Source organism: Abrus precatorius, unplaced genomic scaffold (assembly GCF_003935025.1).
Source record: "Abrus precatorius isolate BTA unplaced genomic scaffold, Abrus_2018 Scaffold2, whole genome shotgun sequence".
In the NCBI taxonomy this organism is placed as follows: Eukaryota; Viridiplantae; Streptophyta; class Magnoliopsida; order Fabales; family Fabaceae; genus Abrus; species Abrus precatorius.
Window position 1 is genome coordinate 27,318,733 of NW_020874362.1, and position 20,956 is coordinate 27,339,688.

General features: G+C 27.8%; 1 protein-coding gene across 1 annotated transcript; it reads left to right on the top strand.

Moving 5' to 3' along the window:
- The first annotated feature begins 12,268 nt into the window (after positions 1-12,268).
- Positions 12,269-20,736, top strand: LOC113859303 (DDT domain-containing protein PTM-like). Its single transcript, XM_027492109.1, has 9 exons — positions 12,269-13,392; positions 13,522-14,166; positions 14,395-15,628; positions 16,392-16,677; positions 17,454-17,578; positions 17,684-18,144; positions 18,260-18,288; positions 18,611-19,189; positions 19,270-20,736. Exons 1-9 carry the CDS (start codon positions 12,554-12,556, stop codon positions 20,178-20,180), a joined length of 5,109 nt encoding a protein of 1,702 aa, XP_027347910.1. The 5' UTR covers positions 12,269-12,553; the 3' UTR covers positions 20,181-20,736.
- The last annotated feature ends 220 nt before the right edge of the window (positions 20,737-20,956 follow it).

Sequence of the window (20,956 nt, forward strand, 5' to 3'; positions counted from 1 at the left end):
CTAACACACTTAAAAATATTTAAACAACTTAGTAAATAAATATGTTGTTTTTTATTATCACAAAATTAATTTTATTCCTTTTTAAAAAATATTTAAATTTTTAAACAACTTAGAATTGAAAATTAAAACAATTTTAAAATACAAAACAGTTATAATCACATGTCATAACTTGTAATTAAAAGCTTTTATATATAATATTAATGTTAAAAAAACATCTTATATTTAAAAAGAAAATGTTAACTTAAGTTCTTAAACTTAAAAATAAGCAACAAAAATAATATTTTTATTAAAAATATTTGTTATTTTAAAATATAAAAATTCATAAATTTTATTTTTTATACAAATTTATTTATATATTTAATTCAATCTTAAAATTTAGAATTAACAAGATAACAAAATTGTCAGAGAAATAGATTGCAAAAAAACAAGTTCCCATGTTTTACTTATTAAAGCCTTAAACCAGAATCACCTGCAAATGGTGGCTAAATTTATTATAATAAAATATTAAAAGCGTTTGTTATTATTTTCATATCTTTATTACCATTTTTTGTTAAAATTTTTTATTTAAATATTATTAACAATTTAATTAACAATAAAAATTTATATAAAATAATTAAAGAAAAGCATTAATAAACATTTTGAAATGATAATAAATTCATTTCATAATATTTAATGATAATTTTTATTTGAAAATATATAGAAGTTTTCATTTTACATTTAAAAATAAACGAAATTTAATAAAATATTAAAAAAACTATAACAAAAAATTTTATAAAAGTAAATTTATTTTTTACATTTGATAAAAAAATTGATAGATTTATAGAACTGTAAAAAATAAACGCAATTTGTTTTGATATTTAATATTTCAATTATAGTACAGCTATTTGAGTTTGTAAAATAAAATATATTTTTTAGGTTAGTTTCTCTTCTTCTGGTTAATCAATGAAGTGCATGTCTATATATATTAAAAATCCTCAACTTGCCTTACCGAAAAATGTCATTATTTTAATTATTATAAATTGTTGTTTTTAATTTCTAAATATATAAAAAATAAATAATAAATTGAGAGTATGTTTAATTTCTATTTTAAAAGTATAATATAATATAAATTAAATAGAAAATTATTTTTAAGATAAAAGTCAAACATGTTCCGAGTCTTCTATATTTTACTACTTGACAATAATAAATATAGATAAAGAAAACAAAATAAGGATATTTAATTGAAATTTATTATAATTATTATGCTTCACATCACACGTTAAATATAAATTATTCACGCTATCATGTTTTTTGTATTAGGATTTTTTTAACCATTAATAAAAAATAATTGATGATACTGTTAATTAAAGAACGATTAATAATATTCATATAACGTGACAATTAAAATTGTTAATCCAGGCAGAAGAGGATAATTTAAATAGACAATTTAGTAAAGTAGTTTGACGATGAAAGGGTGTGAGGATTTTATTTTCCTAGCATTGGCATTTAAAAAATAGCATTATTTAAATTATAAAATAAAAAATTACTATGACTGTTTAATATAATAAAATATAAAATTATTTAATAAATTCTTTTTAAATTATTAGAATAAATATTTGGTTCACTTATTCTAATGGAATAAATGATTCTCAAACATTTATTAATAATAAATGGTATTTCTTTAATGTTTTGGAACTATGTCATACGAATAATTTTGTGTGAAGAAAAATTATTTAAAAATATGAAGTTAAAAATATTGAATTTTCATATTTAGTATGAATATTTTTTTAAAATTCAGGAAATTAATATTTATATGTTTATTTAATTAAGTATTTTTAAAAAATATTTTCATCGAAAGGGTAAAATATAAGATTCTCATAAAATAAATTTATAATATAAAAATTTGATTATAGTCTTTAATATTTTTAAATTAAAAAATTTATTTTATTAGTATTTATTTAAATATTTTTAATATTTTATAATTATAATTAAATGTATTTAAAATTATTGTGTAGTTTTATTATTTATATTGATCAACTTTATATATAATTAAATAAATAAATAAGTATTACTTATCATAAAAAAATTAAAGTATTTAGAAAAATATTGAAATCAAATGTAACATTCACAAAAATCATTGTATACTATTATTGATTTTCAACAAACATAATTTTTATAAACTAAAAAAAGCTTATGTACATTAAACACTCCTGAAAGCACGATTTATTATAATTACTAGAAATATGTTAGTAATATGATGTATGAAAATTATTTAACCTTTATATTATGTTAATTTTAATTAAAAAATATTTTATGATATTAAATATTATAAAAATTAGAATACACCAAAAATACTAAAATATTAATTGTTATAAATTTTAGTTACGCATTAGGTGCATGAGACAATTTGGTTTATAATTTTTATCAAAATATTTTATTTAAAAATAATTTAAAAATTACATTTTAAAATATAAATATATTAAATACTTTAATGTATATTTTTTTAATGTATTTTTAAACATACGAGAAATACAATTTTCTGTAGAAACATGCCTATGATTTTTCTAAAAAAGCAAAACAATCAACTAAAAAAATAGAAAGATAAATAAATCAAAAAGCAATTTAGTATATAACAATATATAAAAATATATAATAAATAATATTTGTTAAAATAATAAAATTTTAATAAAAATAAAAAACATTAATACTCATTTATTAATTAGTATCGTGTTGATATTATTTAATTATATATATAATATTCTACAAGATATTTATATTTTTTATTTTTTGATCATCCACTGTAGAGAATGTGTGCTTGAAAATTAAGTTGTATAAAAACGAGGGGAGAAAAATTTCTCACTAATATTATATACTTTTACAATTTTTTAAAATAAGAAATGATAAATTACTATATATATATAGTGTGTTAATTATTTATTTATTTATTTTAAAATATTATATAACTTTATAATTTTTTTAAATTTTAGTTTTCTCTCTTTTCTTTTTCAAAAACTAATTCACATTCTCTAAAATTTTTAAATAACTTAATTTAAAAATAATTATTTATTATTGTGAAAATAATTTTATTCCTTTAAAAAAATTAAAAATACTGAAAATGAAAATTTATGACAATTTTAAAATACAAAACAGTTATAATCTCAGGTCATAATTTGTAATCAATACATTTTTTACTTATAATATTAATGTTAAAAATAACCTATATTTAAAAGGAAAATGTTAACTTAAGTTCTTGAAATTAAAAATAAAATAAAAATATTAACACTGGTATTTAATACAATTAAAAATAAAACTATTTATTAGCAAAAAACAATTTTTTAATAATTTCATTTTAAATAATTATAATAAATATTTAGCTTCACATATTTTAAGGAAACAAATTATTATTGAACACTTATTAATAAGAAATAATAAATTTTATTTAATATTTATATTGTGTTAATTTAAATAAAAATAATTTTATAATATTTAATATTATAAAATTATAATATACCAAAAATACTAAAATATTAATTACTATAAATTTTAGTTATTGCTAGTAATTATGCAGGTATATTGCATAAATTTGTTTATAATTTTTAATAAAATATTTTATTTAAAAAGAATTATTTTTGAAATACTAATTTTCAATATATCTCTAAACTTACGAGCAATGCAATTTTTTATAAAAATATGTACATAATGTTTTCTACAAGAGAAAAATTAATCAAATGAAAAACATAAATAAAAAGTAGATTAATATATAATAATATAAAATAAAACACAACATGATTTTTTATATAAACAGAAATTTTTTCATGTTGATATATATATATATATATAACTTCATATGCTCACATAATCTTTTTAACTTGTTAATTAGCGAGCTTCAACTTTTTCTTTATTCGTGGGCATCTCGATGATTCATAGCTTTTTATATAGTGCAAAATATATTATTACACTTGAATAATTAAAAAAAAAAAAGACAATTTTCAAAATCATGAATATAAAAAATTAAATATTAAACATAGAAGTAATTACATTGTCTAGTGCGAAAAATAATTAACTCTTAAAATAATATAACTTAAAATAAATTCTAAAGTATATTTTAAATTTTTTTTAATGTGGATATTAAAAAAAAAAAAATTTAAAAACTGCAAGTGACTGTCCACAGCTGCTGCTAACCAATTTATTTTTTCTCCTCCTCTTTAATCATACCAGCCACCAAAATTCACCATAAAAATTCTTTATTCCACTCATCACCCTCTATCCACCATTAAAGCCCTTCTCCATCATTTTTTTTTAATTTCACACTTCACTCTTATTCCACTCTACAGTTCTTTTTTTATCCTCTCAACCACCAAAAGTCCACTTCCTTCTCAACTCATTATTGTTCCTCTACCTCAAGTTATTATCGTCTCTAAACACAAAATTCACTCTGAAAATTTTTTGCTCACTTATCTTTTTTTTTTTTCCCCTTCCTTCCACTAGCATTTACTACTTCAAATTATGATCTTTATCAATCTTATGTTCACCCTTTCTATGACCTCTCTTAAAAAAAAAAGAAAAAATAATCACTCAGTGTACTAAAAATTCTTGAATATAAAAATTTAAAATTATGTTTACCTTTTCTTTTTTTGTCATCTAGTGGCCCAAATGCACCAAACAATTTTTTTTTTCAATCCAATATTTTTTTATCTAAAAAATGGGAGTTCTTATTTTTAATGTTACTTTTAGCTCATGTTTTATTTTATCTATCTTAATTCATCTTGAATAAAAATATTTTACTTTTTTTTTAATTTAGTTTTCTTAATTTCATTTATTAATTTTTCTAAGCTATAATAATAAATGATTAAAATCAATTTAAATATAATATAATTTTGTGTTGTTTTAATTATATTATATTTAGTCTCACCATAATTTTCATGTTATTTTATTATTTACATTCTACTTATTTATTTATGCTATTTGTTTTTTAGCATTATTATCTTTTTTAAATTATATAATTTTAGATTGTTAATATAATTTATTTTTATATTAAATAAATCAATAATATAATATTTGTATCAATTTTTATAATATTAATATGTAACTTTGGTATTATCATGTGTTATAAACTAATGAGACTTATATGTACCTACATTACTTAAGTTTTATACAATTTAAATTTAATACATTTTAAATTTAATCAATTAAATAAATATTTTTAGCTTATTAAAATATAGGTGTTTAAATGTATTTTTTTTTAATTATCAAAATAATAATTGATTCATTAAATTAAGCTACAAATCACTTCAATGCAGCAATGTGTAATGTTATTGTATTATCATCTGACTTTTAAATTGTTAAGACTTGTATGTATTAATATTACTTTAAGTTGAATATAATACAAACTTATTAAATGATATTTTAATTTCTCTGAATTAAATAATTATATTTACTAATAAATATAAACATATTTTTTATTTTTCTCTTTAAATATCTCTTCTTTCATTAAATATAAATATTTTATATTATTTTTTTAAATCGTTTTTCTAACTTTGATAAGTTAAATAATTAAACATTTAGTTGCTTAAATTTAATTTTCTATTTTATCATATAATATTTTATATATGTGCAATTTATATAACTTTATGTTAATAACTAATTCATAAAAGATTTATGTATAACTTACACAATTTTAAATTTTTTTAGTATCAAAATTATAATTAATATATATTTAAATATTTTTCATATATTCAAGTAAATTGCCTTAACTACTTCACTTTTTTTCTAAAATAATTTATAGTATGAAGTGCAATTTTTCTTAGTTTTTAACATTATTTGTAATAGGATAACATATATTCGCATTATTTTATATTTTTAAAGTTACAAATTTATTTCTAAAAATTAAATTAATAAACTAATTTCATAAATTTTATAATACATTTACATAGCTTTGAATTTTTTATTGCATGTAAGAATAAACTGGACTAAAAAAATTAAAATAAAATTTAAAATATTTTTATATTTTATCTATAATAAATAAATATTTTTAAATTTATAATAAATATGTATAATTAATTTAAAATAATAATTATTTATATTTTATCTATAATATAAATTAATATATTATTTTAAAAGTTTTTCTTAACAATTTTTAACCTCGACTCCTATAATTTTTAAAAGTAAAAAATATTTTATTCAAAGCTTTAACGTCTCGTTGTGACAAATGACATGTTCCATTTTATATTTTATATTTTATTTATTTATTATTTTATTTATTACGAGAGTGTGTTTGTCTTTTAATTACAGTGGAATACATTAAAGATTTTGCCAGAAATCATATGTTCCATTATTTGGCTCTTTCCCTTCATAACCATAGTGCTAAATCAAAACCTACCTGGTTTCAACCTGATGCACCATACCTAAACATCTTTGCTTTATTAATGGATTTTTCCTTAATTGAAGAATATGTATGGTATCTCTGGTGTGCCACTCTTTTATTCCATTATCCCATGATTTTTTCCACATTCAGTATGTTTGAATTTCTCAGTGATATTCGAAATCAGTCAACATTGATATGGAAATTCCTATCTTAGTATCAACCTATTCATAATTGGAAAAAAGATGTTCAGACTGAAATGAAAAGACTCAGCATATGAAAAGAAATTAATCTGCCTCCAACTGAGACTCCAAAGTATGTAACGGTGGTAATCATTCACAGACCTTATTTTGAACATCCTGTTACAAAATTACTTTACACTCATAATCAGGTTAAGGTTTAGAATACTTATCCAAATCTTAAGGAAATCTCTCAGCCAGATAGACCACCTTATAACCAGGCAGATTTAAATATTCATCTCCATGTTGAAAATGGAGCTCAAGAAAAAATGTTTAAAGTTAAATCTACATGTTCTAAATTAAAAGCAATGGACATAATCTGCCCGCCTGATAATGATAATCCAACCACGTGGGACAAAATTCAACAGGTAAATCCGCCAGTAACTTGCTCCAATATTACTTTTGAAAATTGAGAAACAACTAGCCATGTCATAATCAGAGATGAAGGATATTCGCATACTTATACATTCATAGACTCACAAGATCCAAATGATTACTTCAGCTACAGCTCTAGTACTGATTCTAACATGTCACCAAGTCACGAGCTTATCTTCAAGGACTGAAGAATCTCAAATAAAGTACCCTTATGTAATAAAGTGTCTTTATGTATTATGTTTTTTGTGTGACTCAGATGTACTTAAAACTTTTTTTTTGTATGTTTGTGCAAAGTTACTTTGCAAAAGGATTGAAATCTTATCTAAACCTGTCGAATGTAATAATTATGTCTGTTGTCCATCCTTTATATAAGGAGGAGTCCCTGCCATTTGAAGGCATATCGAACTGAAATAAAATTTTTGTGTTTCATATATCCTGAGTTGTTTCTAAGTTTCTCTCTCTGAAAGTTTTATTTATAATGACTATCCTCTAGTCTCTGACTAGAAAGAAGTATGCTCTGCACTTGCCATTTTAATGGATTCTATGCATCAGAAAATTTTTAGGTAAAAGATCCTGTTGCTACGGTCCTCTTTATTATAACTCAGAAAGGATGATCAGCATAAGTATAAGAAAAATGCATATGAGTTTGCTTAAAGTATTAGAAAGTGCTGATAGTTTTTTTTTTCTGGATTATGATATAAGAGGCTCCCGGCCAGTAAGATAAAATAAATATTTTTAAATTTATAATAAATATGTATAATTAATTTAAAATAATTATTATTTATATTTTATCTATAATATAAATTAATATATTATTTTAAAATTTTTTCTTAACAATTTTTAATCTCGACTCCTATAATTTTTAAAAGTAAAAAATATTTTATTCAAAGCTTTTAGGTCTCATTGTGACAAATGACATGTTCTATTTTATATTTTAAATTTTTTTATTTATTACTTTATTTATTACGAGAGTGTGTTTGTCTTTTAATTTATAAAAATATATTTTTAAATAAGTATTTTTTCAAAAATATTAATTTTATTAAAATTATTATTCATTGTTTTTCTTCTTATTAAATTCAACAAAAACATATATATTTAGACAAATTTTGTGACAAAAAATATAATATTATTAAAATATATTATGTTTTTGTTAAAATTTACTTAAATGAATGGTTTTTTTTTTTTACAAATTCAAAGGTTAGAAAAACAAATATATTTAAGAAATTAAATTTTGATACAAGCTTAATTAGTTTTAAGTAGTTTTTCTTTTGGTACAAATTAAGCTCAATAGTTTAGTTTTGTTTTTAATTTACTTTTTTTTTCAAATAAAAACGACTCTTAAATATTTATTTAGGCCATGTACAAATAATTGTAATTAAACATGTATTAATAGCATCTGATCTTCTACTAAAATATTGTTAATCACTCACATAACATTTGTTGATATTTTTAAAATTTTTTCTCTTCTTCATATTTTATTTAAATAAATGTTTCTTAAATATAAATTAAATATTTAGTTTAATGATAATTAAATAATTTAAAAAATATTTAATTTTAATTTTTTAGTTACTTAATATATTTTAACTAGTTACATTGTTAGTGTTATCAAACAACTCTCGTTCAATTAATTGATTCTAAACTTTAATTATAAATTATACGCAATAAAAATTCAAAATTTACTATCATGTTATCCACTTATAAATGAAAATAATGTAAAGTTACCATTAAAAAATTATTTCAAACATAAAATTATAATACAATCACCATGTAATAATAAATGTAAAAACTGTAAAATAATTAAAAAAAAACTATCACTATCGTCTAACAACCAAATAATAATACAATATGAAAAAAAATTACAATCCATACAAAATTTTCTCCATCATTTCACGACTCCGCGGCACACTCACCTTTTTACAAAACAAAATTTTGAACAACTCACAATAAAAAAAAGTAACGTACAAACTTAAATTATTTTTGACTCATACATTTGAAACGATTAATGCATAACGTTGATCACTCTCTTCTTTTACGAACTTAAAAATACGAAACTTTGTTTAATCAATTTTAACATGTATTTACGTAGTTGATCTTTATATTTGTGCAAAGTTTATTTATACTCTTAACCACTTGCTTAATGTTTTATAAATCAAACTTAAATTTTCTGAGACAATGAATTAGAGCATGACGGAATGAACCAAGAGAAAGACATCCAAAACTATCTCAAAGTAACATGCCAATGAAATTTTGCACATGATAGCTTTCTCATAACTGATTTTGGAGTCATTTCCCAATATCTCAAATTGGTCATTTCTAATGCTCGTTCAAGCAAAGAGAGGAGATTTTTTTAATATATTTATGTAAATGACCATTGCATATGAAAAATATAATTGCACGATGCTGTCATATGGATTTAATTTCTTATTAAAGTTACATATATCATACCAATTAATTATATATTTGCCTCTGTTTTAGTAGTTTTATCTTTATATACATATATCTAAACATGTATTTGAAAAAAATATCTTCATAAAAAAGGAATTTTCAAAGAAACACTTCCAAGTAATTTTTTGAACAGAAGTCAACATAATTTTTTTTATAACATACATTACACCATTAGTTTTATGTCCCATTCAAAAAAATTAAAACAAATTCAAGAAGAAAAAGATTTGCACGTAAATAATTGTTCAAGATGTGTGAGAACTTGCCATTACCTTAGATTTTTCAACAATTACCAATACCACGTATGAATGAGATTTCACTTACTAGGTATATTAAGACTCAACATTTATGGATAAAAAAAAATAAAAGTAGAGAGAATACTTACTTATGTGTAGCATTTTTAGCACTGCACTCTATTCCTGTTACATTTTATTCCTTTCGATAGATATTTAACTATAAAATATATCATAAATAAATAAATAATGCACATTAATAGGATGATGACAGGAAAAATACATAAAAAGTAACCCAAATTTGCACAACGGTTGCAGGGTCTCTAACATCAAATCATTTGTTTGAAAAATTCGCGGGCAAATTCAATTAAGCGGGATAATTGTTCCCGCCAATAATTTCTTATAATTTACCTTTGTGAGCGAAAAGAAAATGTGATAGACTCATTCCACTAGCTACAGCTCATCTTTTTTAGTCAACTCGCTACTCATTCCGAGTTAACTCATCGTCTCATCTCATTTTTTATTAAGAAAAATGTTGAGTTGTATCACCGAGTTTTCAGGAAAATATATGAAAACATAAAAACATTAGCGCCAAAAAAAAAATATAGATAGTTATGGAATCTTATTTAGTGAAATTTTAGGGATGATAATTTGTGACAAGTGTCACTATAGGGTTACGATTTTTTTTAATTTCATCGTTATCATCAAACTATTTTTTAATATTATTTAGTTATTTATAATTGTAATCTTATTATAAGCTGTACTTATTTGTAAAAGTATTAGAATAAATTTAATATCCTCTTTCTTTCTAGTTTCATAAATGAATAAATTAATTTGTTTTAAAATTATTTTTTCTGTCATCACGTGATTAAAAAATATAATAAAAAACTATTTATTAACCCTTGATAAAGATGTTCTTAAGTTTAAAAGAGAATTGTCCAATTTCCTCGTTTTGTTTTGATTTTTTAAAGTTAATTAGCTTCATACATATGTCATCATGAGAATAATAATTTGTTCAAAACAAAGTAGACCTAGTTTAAGTGATTATGTGAACAAATTTCTATAAATGAATAATAATAATAATAAATTTTCTAAAAAAGTTCATATAAAAATATAAAAGTTAATACAATTTTTTTATAAGTTAAAAATAATTTATTTTCTAAAAAATTAGATAAATTAAATGAGAAAGTTTTTCATAAATTTTCTTACAAAATGAAGAAGTAAAATTTATTTTTAATATGTGAGAGAGAATTTATTTATTTATTTATCTTACAAGTATTTTTCTAAAAGTTTATCCAATTAGACTAGTTCTATTTTTATAAATTAAAAACAATTTAAATTTAAAAATAATAATAAAAAACAGATAAATATAATATAGATTTAAAAGTTTAACTTTCAAATAACTTGGAACTCTTGTAAATATTTGTTAAAAAGTTTATACACTTAAACATACTTTAAATTTAAAACTTTAACTAATATGTTATTGTCGACTAATGTATTCATAATCTCTTTATCATTATAAATGATAAAATGAGTTATCAAACTTACTTGAGTTTGTCAGCAAGTTACAGATTTTAGTAAAAATCAAATTAAATTTAAATTTATAAAAATGGTGGTCAATATAAGTAAAATTGTATTTTTGCTGGTTTAATTCACATTGGTTTTGATGAGATAATGTTTTAAAATAAAGTCTGAATTCAAATTGAATTCAAAGTTTAAAGCTCAGGTCTTTTTGAATGGATTCAAAGTGATTTAAATAGACTAATTTTATTATATCGTTATAGTCATATGATTTAAATTCAACAAATTTCATATTAAAAAATGTAAAATGATAAATAATTTTTTAATATGGTATCTAAAAAAAAAGATGCTTCAGAAAAAAATGCTAAAATATAATTTTTTAAAATTATAATAATAAAATTTAAAAATTATAAATAACAATCTTCATGTAAGTACATCAATTTAAAAAATGAATGGTTAAAATTATAAAATATAAAAAACTATCGGCAATTTAAAAAAAACAAATTTTAAATTAAAAAATCATTAATAATGATGTTGTATTATATATATATATTATTAATAATAATACAATTATTTATAATATAATTTTCTTTTAGTTTGCGGGATAATGATTGATAAATGAATATGAATCCAAATATTACTCTGTATGGGGGTAACTTGTAATGCAAGACATCTCCAACTAAGTTCAAAAGTTTATTGTGGATTTATCAATTAAAAAACAAATGGAGCAATGCTTTTTTGAATCTTCTGTTTTCGCGGGCATAATGTTTAGAAGCAGTGTATTCTTTTGGTTCAAAATAAATAAATTCCATAAATATTGACTATTCAAAATTTCCACGTGGCCAGCTTGTTAACACGGATTACCTACCTTCATCATACATGGAACGTTTTCCTTATACAACACAATGAATAGGAATTGACTCGGCGCGTCAACTCGTTCGCGACGAGTCAACACAAATAAATCGTCTTAATAAAATAACTAGGCAACCGAGTTTCCAGAACAAACCAAAACGATTGTTTTCTCTGCTCTGCATTTCCTTACACTAGGGTTATCTCTTTCTCTCTCTTTATTTTTTATATTTTGCTTCTTCCTTTTCTCACACTCTGTGTCTGAATAATCACAATCTTCGTCTTCAGCTTTCCTATTTGAATCCTCTTTTCTCTTTCATTTCCAATCTCTTACAAATCATCCAACTTCGATTTTTCCATTTCTTAAATTTTCATTTAGGCACTCTTCATTTTCCATTTCCACTATCTTTCTTAATCAGTGTTTGCTTTCTCTCTACGCTTTTGCAGGATCTGATTAATCCTGACTTTTATAAATAAAAAAATTTCTGAAAAGGAAAATCAAAGGCACTTTCTCTTGAGGATCGTAGGGTTTCGATTTTCGTTCTGACTGAACGATGGAACCGCCAGTTGTTAGATCGAGGGGTCGTCCGCGGAAACGGAGAAGAAAAGAGGACGAAAACGATGTGAAATTGGCTCCTGAAGCGAAGAAGCAAGCTATGGGGACACGATCGATAGCATTAGTTGGAAAAAATGTGCTGAAAGAGTTCCCTAGAAATGGACTTTTTCTCGGGAAAGTTGTGTATTACGAGTGCGGGTTGTATAGAGTTAATTACGAGGATGGTGATTTTGAGGATTTAGATAGTAGTGAGGTTCGCAGGATTCTTCTCAATGAAGATGATTTTGATATTGATTTAGCAAAGAGGAGAGGTAAATTGGAGGAATTAGTGTCACGGAATAATGCCAAAGTCAAAGCTGTTTCTGAGAAGGGCTCTGCTGTAGCAAATAAGGAGGAATCTGTGGTTGATGTGCCTGTTTCAAGTGAATTGAATGGTGCGTCATTGGGTAAAAATGATGAGGAAGAGGGTGACGATGATGATGCGGATGCTGATTCTTCGAGTGACTCAAGTGCAGGTTTTAGGGATAGGGATTCTGGGTCTGATGCTGAGACACTTCAACCCTTACTTCCACCATTGCAGTTGCCGTCTTCGTCTGGAACCATTGGTGTGCCTGAGCCATGTGTTTCACAACTATTTGCTGTTTATGGATTTTTGAGATCATTCAGCATTCGCTTGTTTCTACTGCCTTTTACTTTGGATGAGTTTGTTGGGTGCCTTAATTGCCAAATTTCAAACACTTTGTTTGATGCCATTCACGTTTCACTGTTGCGGGCATTGAGGCATCATCTTGAAATCATTTCGTCTGAAGGCTCTGAGCTTGCATCACAATGCCTTAGGTGCTTATATTTATTTCTTTGTTGCTGTAGGATTGCGAGAATAAGTAATTTGTTTATACTTAATGGTTTTAATCTTTTTCAGCAAGATCTTTTATAGTTGAAAATATATTATATTTGATGTATTTGCAGGTGCAATGATTGGAGCTTGCTTGATACATTGACATGGCCTGTTTTTGTGATTCAGTATTTAGTAGTTAATGGGTACACAAACAGACCTGACTGGAAAGGATTTTATGACGAGGTTTTTAATGGCGAGTATTATTTGATGCCTGTAAGTAGGAAATTAATGATATTGCAAATTCTATGTGATGATGTTTTGGAATCTGAGGAGCTAAAATCAGAAATGAACTTGCGGAAAGAATCAGAGGTTGGGACAGATTATGATTATGAGGCAGAAGATATCATTCCTTCAGAAGTTGGGCCAAGAAAAGTTTCAGCATCAAATGCTGTGAACCAACCTGGGAACTCCATTTCATATCTCAGGGACACAGAAAATACTGAAGATGGCGATGTTGATAGAAATGGAGATGAATGTCGCCTCTGTGGTATGGATGGGACCCTGCTTTGTTGTGATGGGTGTCCCTCTGCTTATCATTCAAGGTGTATTGGTGTGATGAAAATGTATATACCAGAAGGGCCTTGGTATTGTCCAGAGTGCAAAATTAATATGACTGGCCCAACTATTGCGAAGGGCACATCACTTCGAGGGGCTGAAACATTTGGAAAGGATTTGTATGGGCAACTCTTCATGGGTACTTGCGAGCACTTACTTGTGTATGTTCAACATCTTTGTAGTTGCTTTTACTGGTTCATTTGTTATGCTGGATCAGTACTGTAGCTATTTCTAAGTCAATGAAATTTAAAGTTCAGTTCCATGTTTTAAAAAGCCTTAGACTTGAATTTATGCTTTATCTTTTTTCTTTCTTAGCCATCATCTCACCATAGATTCACTTCAGTTTCCGAAGTTTATCTTTATGATCCTTTCAAATGGATAAATTGCAGGCTCAATATTGACAATGATGAATTTCGTCTTAAATATTACAATCAGAATGACATTCCTAAGGTTCTTCAAGTGCTTTATGAACCCATGCAGTATAGACCACTTTACCATGATATTTGCATGGCAGTGTTACAATATTGGAGCATTCCAGAAAGTTTCTTGCCTCTTGCTGTTTCAACTGGAACAGATGTAAAGTCAGTAAATATAAAGGAAGAGACAGCTCTCTCTACATCACTTCCCCCTCTGGGTGAAGGCAATCATAAACCTGTTAGTTTGGTGAAGGAAGAGTACCCTCTTACCACTGTGAATTCAGTTCATAGTGTTATGGTGCCATCTCTTGATCCTTCATCAGTTTCCACTCAAAGTCCTGCTCCTGCAAGCAGTGGCAATATTAGCAGTAAAGAGTGCCCTACTGTGAATATGAAGCTGCCTGAGGACACTAGGATGGAGCCTGTCATCTCTGCTGATCTTGGTTCTGTTTCTGTTAGTTATCATTCTGATGTGAACTATCAAAGTTCTGTTAATAGGTCAAGTGCCGTAGATCCTGCTAAGTGCTCTTTGGTAAACAGCCAATTTATTAATTATGGCCATGCAAATCATACAGGGATGCCTATAAATTTTTCTTTGCAAACCAAAGAAAGCACCCAAATAGGTTTTGGGAAGTGTGAACGCAACATTACTAATGATTCTGGGTACATGGGTTTCTCCTATAAACCCTTGTCATACATTAATTATTATATGCATGGTGATTTTGCTGCATCAGCAGCTGCTAAATTTGCCATTTTATCCTCAGAAGAATCTAGGTCAGAGGGTCATGTGTCTGACAATCAGCGGAAAACTGCATCTGGAAACACTTACTTGCAAGCTAAAGCATTCTCACTAACAGCTTCACGCTTCTTTTGGCCAAGTTCTGAAAAGAAGCTTGTGGAAGTTCCAAGAGAGAGGTGTGGCTGGTGTTTTTCTTGTAAAGCCCCTATCTCAAGCAAGAGAGGATGCATGTTAAATCATGCTGCTATAAGTGCCACAAAAAGTGCTATGAAAATCCTTGCTGGTTTTTCTCCTATAAGGAGTGGAGACGGAATACTTCCTAGCATTGCAACTTACATTATATACATGGAGGAATGTCTACGTGGTTTGGTAGTTGGGCCCTTCCTAAGTGCAAGCTATAGAAGGCAATGGCGTAAGCAAGTAGAACAGGCCACAACGTTCAGTGCTATCAAGCCACTTTTACTTAAAGTGAGTGTACGCTACGCTAACTTGTTTGATGAAGTGTTTTGGTTTCTGCAAATAGTTCATTTTCTGTTGCCAGCATACAAATGATACAATGGCATTTATCCCATATTTGCATTTGTTATTTTGACTTTCATGTTTTCAATCCAAAATATTATATTCTTCTAATACCTTGAATGTGTAGCTCCCCAGGCATTAATGTGAGGTGTTAGAAAGGCAAGATCCATTCTGTCAAGCACTTGCTACTTGATTGTTGTGTGATTGTTATGATGAATAATCAAATCTTCAAAGCTTGTTCTGATTAAAAAATTTGACCTATTTCTGGATATGATACTGTCTTTTGATGATGTATTGGCAAAGCCAAGTAAAGAAACTAAAAGCCATAAGAAAAACAAGGCTAACTCAACTAAAGTCTAAGTTCATTGCGTGATATTGAACAATTAAACTGATTCAAATGAGGTGAAAGATGTTGAATGACAAAATTCCAACGACAGATAACTTGAAAGTGATGTCGCTTAGAACTAAATGTGACAACAAAGGTTGTATCTCCTTTTGTTATGAAATTCAGCGCTTGTACAAGTGACTAAATGGCTAGTAATTTAAATATAGCCTTTTCAGGACTGTAAAGTATCATTCGAATGTATTAGGAATTTCTTGTACAAGTGACTAAATGGTTGTATCTCCTTTTGTTATGAATGTATTAGGAATATTGTATCAAGACATTTCTTGCTTGTGCCATATGACTAAATTTTTAAAACTTCAATTTCAGCTTGAGGAGAACATTCGAATGATTGCTTTTTGTGGGGACTGGGTTAAGTTGATGGATGATTGGCTTGTTGAATTTTCCATAATACAAAGTACTACATCTACTCTTGGAACAACACAGAAACGTGCACCAGGTGGAAGGCGTTACAAGAAGCAGTCAGCTATTGATGAAGCTACTGCTGATGGTTGCCCTGAAAATTTTGTGTGGTGGCGTGGTGGCAAATTCACCAAATTTATATTCCAGAAAGCAGTTTTGCCTAAATCCATGATCAGAAAAACAGCTCGTCAAGGTATTTTACTATAAACCATATTATATAACAGATGTGATGGAATGTAGGAAAGAGAGAAGAGAAATGAAGTGAAAATGGAACTTCTATTGAATAAGGTTCTCCTTTTGAGCCAGGGTTATCAAGAGTTCAGGAATGAAAAATAGATGAACATGACTGAAAAGGCCCAGGAATTTTGAGAGTCCTGGCACTCCCCCTTAACTTCCTGAATGCACACAATAAACTCACACTTTGCATTCTCTTCCCTTTTTGTACAAGCCAATTTCTGGTTCCACGTGTAGTCACCAGAGTCAGTTATAACTGACAGATTGTTGACTAACTGATCACTTTGCTTTCTAAGCATCAAAAGTGCATCCATTAATGGGCTCAAGTGGCCCAATGATCTCCTTCCTTCTTACATTCATTTTTTTAATTGGTGGATCCAACAATGAGTTGCATTTAGGTCGTAATCCAAAATTTAGCTTGGCTTGATTTGAATTATTTTTTATTTTTCAATAATTATTAATTTTATTCATCGTATTTTTTAATTAACATGTAGTATTATGTGTACATAATTAGTTGAGATGATCAGTGAGCTCTAAAGCTGGATATTGTGTGTTCAATGTTTCTGTTACACATAAATCAAGGTTCAAATCAAGTTAAGCTGAGCCTTCAAAGCCTATTGAATATTTCAATTTCATTGTCTCCATGCTTACCAGGAGACTAGTATTTGTCAAATCTTTTTTGTTGTTTAAATTGTTAGCCAATAAAAAACATGGTCTATTTCTTGTGGGCATCAGGTGGTTTGAGGAAAATTTCTGGTATTTTCTATGCTGATGGCTCTGAAATCCCTAAAAGAAGTAGACAGCTTGGTTGGAGAGTTGCAGTTCAAATGAGTAGGAATGCATCACAGCTGGCACTTCAGGTTCCCTATTTTTATTGAGTTATATTTCGAGCATTATCTAGTTTATTTTGCTGTTAGACTTGTTGGATCTTGCAAGCTATGTGACTTGGTGAATATTTGCATCAGGTCAGATATCTAGATTTTTATCTCAGATGGAGTGATCTTATTCGTCCAGAGCAGAACATCCAGGATGGGAAAGGTCAAGAGACTGAAGCTTCTGCTTTTCGAAATGCAAATATTTGTGATAAAAAACTTGTTGAGGGAAAAAGTCTTTACGGAATAGCTTTTGGAAGCCAAAAGCATCTTCCTTCTCGAGTGATGAAAAATGTTGTTGAAATCGAGCAGGGTCCAGAAGGAAAGGAAAAGTATTGGTTTTCAGAAACACGTATTCCTTTATATTTGGTAAAAGAGTACGAAGAAGGTAATGGAAATGTGCCATGTGATGAAGAACACCAGAGTACTGCATCTGAGTCACATAGAAGGCGGTTGAAAGCTGCCTGCAAGGACATTTTTATTTACCTTACCTGCAAGAGAGATAACTTGGATGTTTTCTCATGTTCTGTATGCCATATGGGTGTTTTAATTCGGTAATTAAACTAACTTGGTTACTCCTTCATTTGTCAATTTGTTTCTTCCCTTCCCATTTTTCCTCTTTACACTGGTTTTATCAAGGACCATAATCTCTATTTGTTGTGATTCCAGGAATGCTCACAGGTGTAGTGCATGTCAAGGTACCCATGAACAATCCATGATCATTCTTTCTTTACTTTATCATGCCGCCCTAAGTTTTTATGAGAACCTTGAAATTTGATTCTTGTTTAGTTTCTTATTTAATGAGTTGTATATAAATTATTTTCTATATAATTAACACTACGCACACAATCAAACAATACTTTTTTGTTGATGTTTGAAATTTAAAATCCTAGACTAAATTCTGCTGGTTGTTACTAGTGGTCAGAGGATGTGACCATGTGGTTATGATATCTTAGCTTTTGCATTATTATATTTCATATATGTATCTTGTTTTAATATTTTGTTCCTCATGGTTATCAGGGTATTGTCATGAGGGCTGTGCCATAAGTTCAGCAATCTCTGCAAATGAAGTTGAGTACTTGACCACGTGCAAACAATGTTACCATGCCAGGTTACTTGCCCGAAAAGAGACTAGCAATGAATCTCCAACCAGTCCCTTACTCCTACAAGGACAAGAGAGTAACCCGGGGACAGTTTTGAAGGGACCTAGGCCTAAATCTTATGATCAATTACTAAAATCTGCCAGGACAAAGTCTAATAATCCTGACATGAAACAGGTTACTCCTGTGGCAGTTTTGAAGGGAATGAAGGCTAAATGCTATGAACAAGAATCAACTTCTACCAGGACAAAGGATAGTCATTCTGACATGAAACAAGTTACTTCTGATTCCACTTTGGCAGCAAAAAGCCATCGCAAGAATTGTTCTTGGGGGATTATATGGAAAAAGAAAAATAATGAGGATACAGACATTGATTTCAGGCTCAAAAACATACTTTTAAAGGGAGGTTCATGCATTCCTCAATTGAAACCTGTTTGTCACTTGTGTCGTAAGCCATATAGGTCTGATCTGATGTATATTTGCTGTGAGACATGTGGAAGTAAGTTTTATGAAGTAAATAATTAATAAAACGTAAAAGTGCTTACATTCATTTATCTGATATTTGTTTCGTTTTCACAGACTGGTATCATGCTGAAGCTGTTGAACTTGAAGAATCCAAAATTTCTAGTGTGTTGGGCTTCAAATGTTGCAAATGTCGCAGGATAAAGTCGCCTGTTTGTCCATACTCTGACTTGAAGCCTAAGAGACAAGAGGGCAAGAAGTCACGCACAAGGGCTTCAAAGAAAGAGCATTCTGGAGCAGATTCTGATTCTGGAACATTTTCTGATATGAGAGAGTGTGAACCCGCTACTCCTGTCTTTCCTGGGGAGGATGATCCTCTTCTTTTCTCTCTTTCAAGTGTTCAGCTGATAACAGAACCTAGGTTTAATGGGGATGTTGACTGGAACAGTGTCTCTGGGTCAGGGCTTCAGAAACTGCCAGTGAGAAGGCATGTTAAGCATGAGGGGGATGGTGATGGTTCTTTTGGTGATATACCTTTGCATGCTGAATTCTCAATATACAGTGACGCAGGTAATCTGGCTACACCTGCACAGTTGTCATCAGCTTTAGAATCTGACACAGCTGTGCCCTTTGACAGCAAGTTGCCGAATGACTCTGAAAATGTAAATTTTGCTGACATGGATTTTGAACCCCATACCTACTTCTCTGTGACTGAACTGCTGCACCCAGATGATAGTAGTCAGTTTGAGGGAGTTGATGTGTCTGGGGACTTGACAGGATATTTGGAAAATTCTTGTACCCTTGTTCCTGAAGAATGTGGAGATTTTAGTTTAGTTGATAAATCAGAACCTGCATATTCCTTACAAGACACCGGCTATTGTTGTTGGAGATGTTCACAAATGGAACCAGCACCTGATCTCTGTTGTGAAATTTGTGGGATTATGATTCACAGCCAATGTTCGCCTTGGGTCGAATCACCATCTAGGCTTGGAAGTTGGAGGTGTGGGAACTGCCGGGAATGGGAATAAGCTGATTGACGTTTCATCCTGTTAAGCTTTGGCTGTTGAATTTTTGCTCGTTCTCTTGGCGGAGGTGGTGAGTCCTTGAGAACATTTGTAATAATAATCATGCAAGCTGGGCAATGAATGTTACAACCTTGAGGCAAGTTTATGTCTAGCACTTTCAGAGGTTAATTGGCTTGCGGGTTGCCGTTGGAATGATTTGCTGTTTTCTGGGTGTTTAGTGGACCCCAGATTTTTCGATCGAAAGATAAGGTATGATTTTAAACCGGCAGTCGATGGTTTTGGTTGATGCGCTCGGATATCCGTGGTTTATCGGCTGTTTTATTCCCCAGTCGCATATGGTATTGTTTTTCCCATTTCACAATCTACATAATTCAGCTCTGATCTGAGATAGGCATGTTTTTTTTTTAACAATGCTTATCTGAAACATTATTTGTATAGATTAAAATTCTCAATTTTTTTGAGTTCGGTCGAAATTAAGAAGCTTCACTCAATTTAAAAAGAAGCTTCTATACTGCATTCATATTCAATCGAAGTAAAAATGCTTAAAATCAGTGCAATTTTCAAGTATCTGCCGGTCTATTATTATCTGCTTGATTATTAGATGTTATAAATGATCTGTCATTTACCCGCTCGTGTGCCGAGCGAATTAATGTTCCTGTAGCCATGCAGCTGGATTGCAATTGTCAACGTTAATTCGCATTGGTTACTTGGCAAATTTTAGTGTTAATAAGTCTTAGATTCATTTTTGTCTACTAATCCAATAATTCAGCATTGGAAAG

What these genes read in the sequence shown, in the direction of transcription:
- LOC113859303 (XM_027492109.1), top strand. Translation starts at nt 12,554, where the DNA reads ATGGAACCGCCAGTTGTTAGATCGAGGGGTCGTCCGCGGAAACGGAGA. An exon ending in ACTTGCGAGCACTTACTTGT is followed by an intron (nt 14,167 to 14,394) that starts GTATGTTCAACA and finishes GATAAATTGCAG; the next exon opens with GCTCAATATTGACAATGATG. An exon ending in TCAAGCCACTTTTACTTAAA is followed by an intron (nt 15,629 to 16,391) that starts GTGAGTGTACGC and finishes CTTCAATTTCAG; the next exon opens with CTTGAGGAGAACATTCGAAT.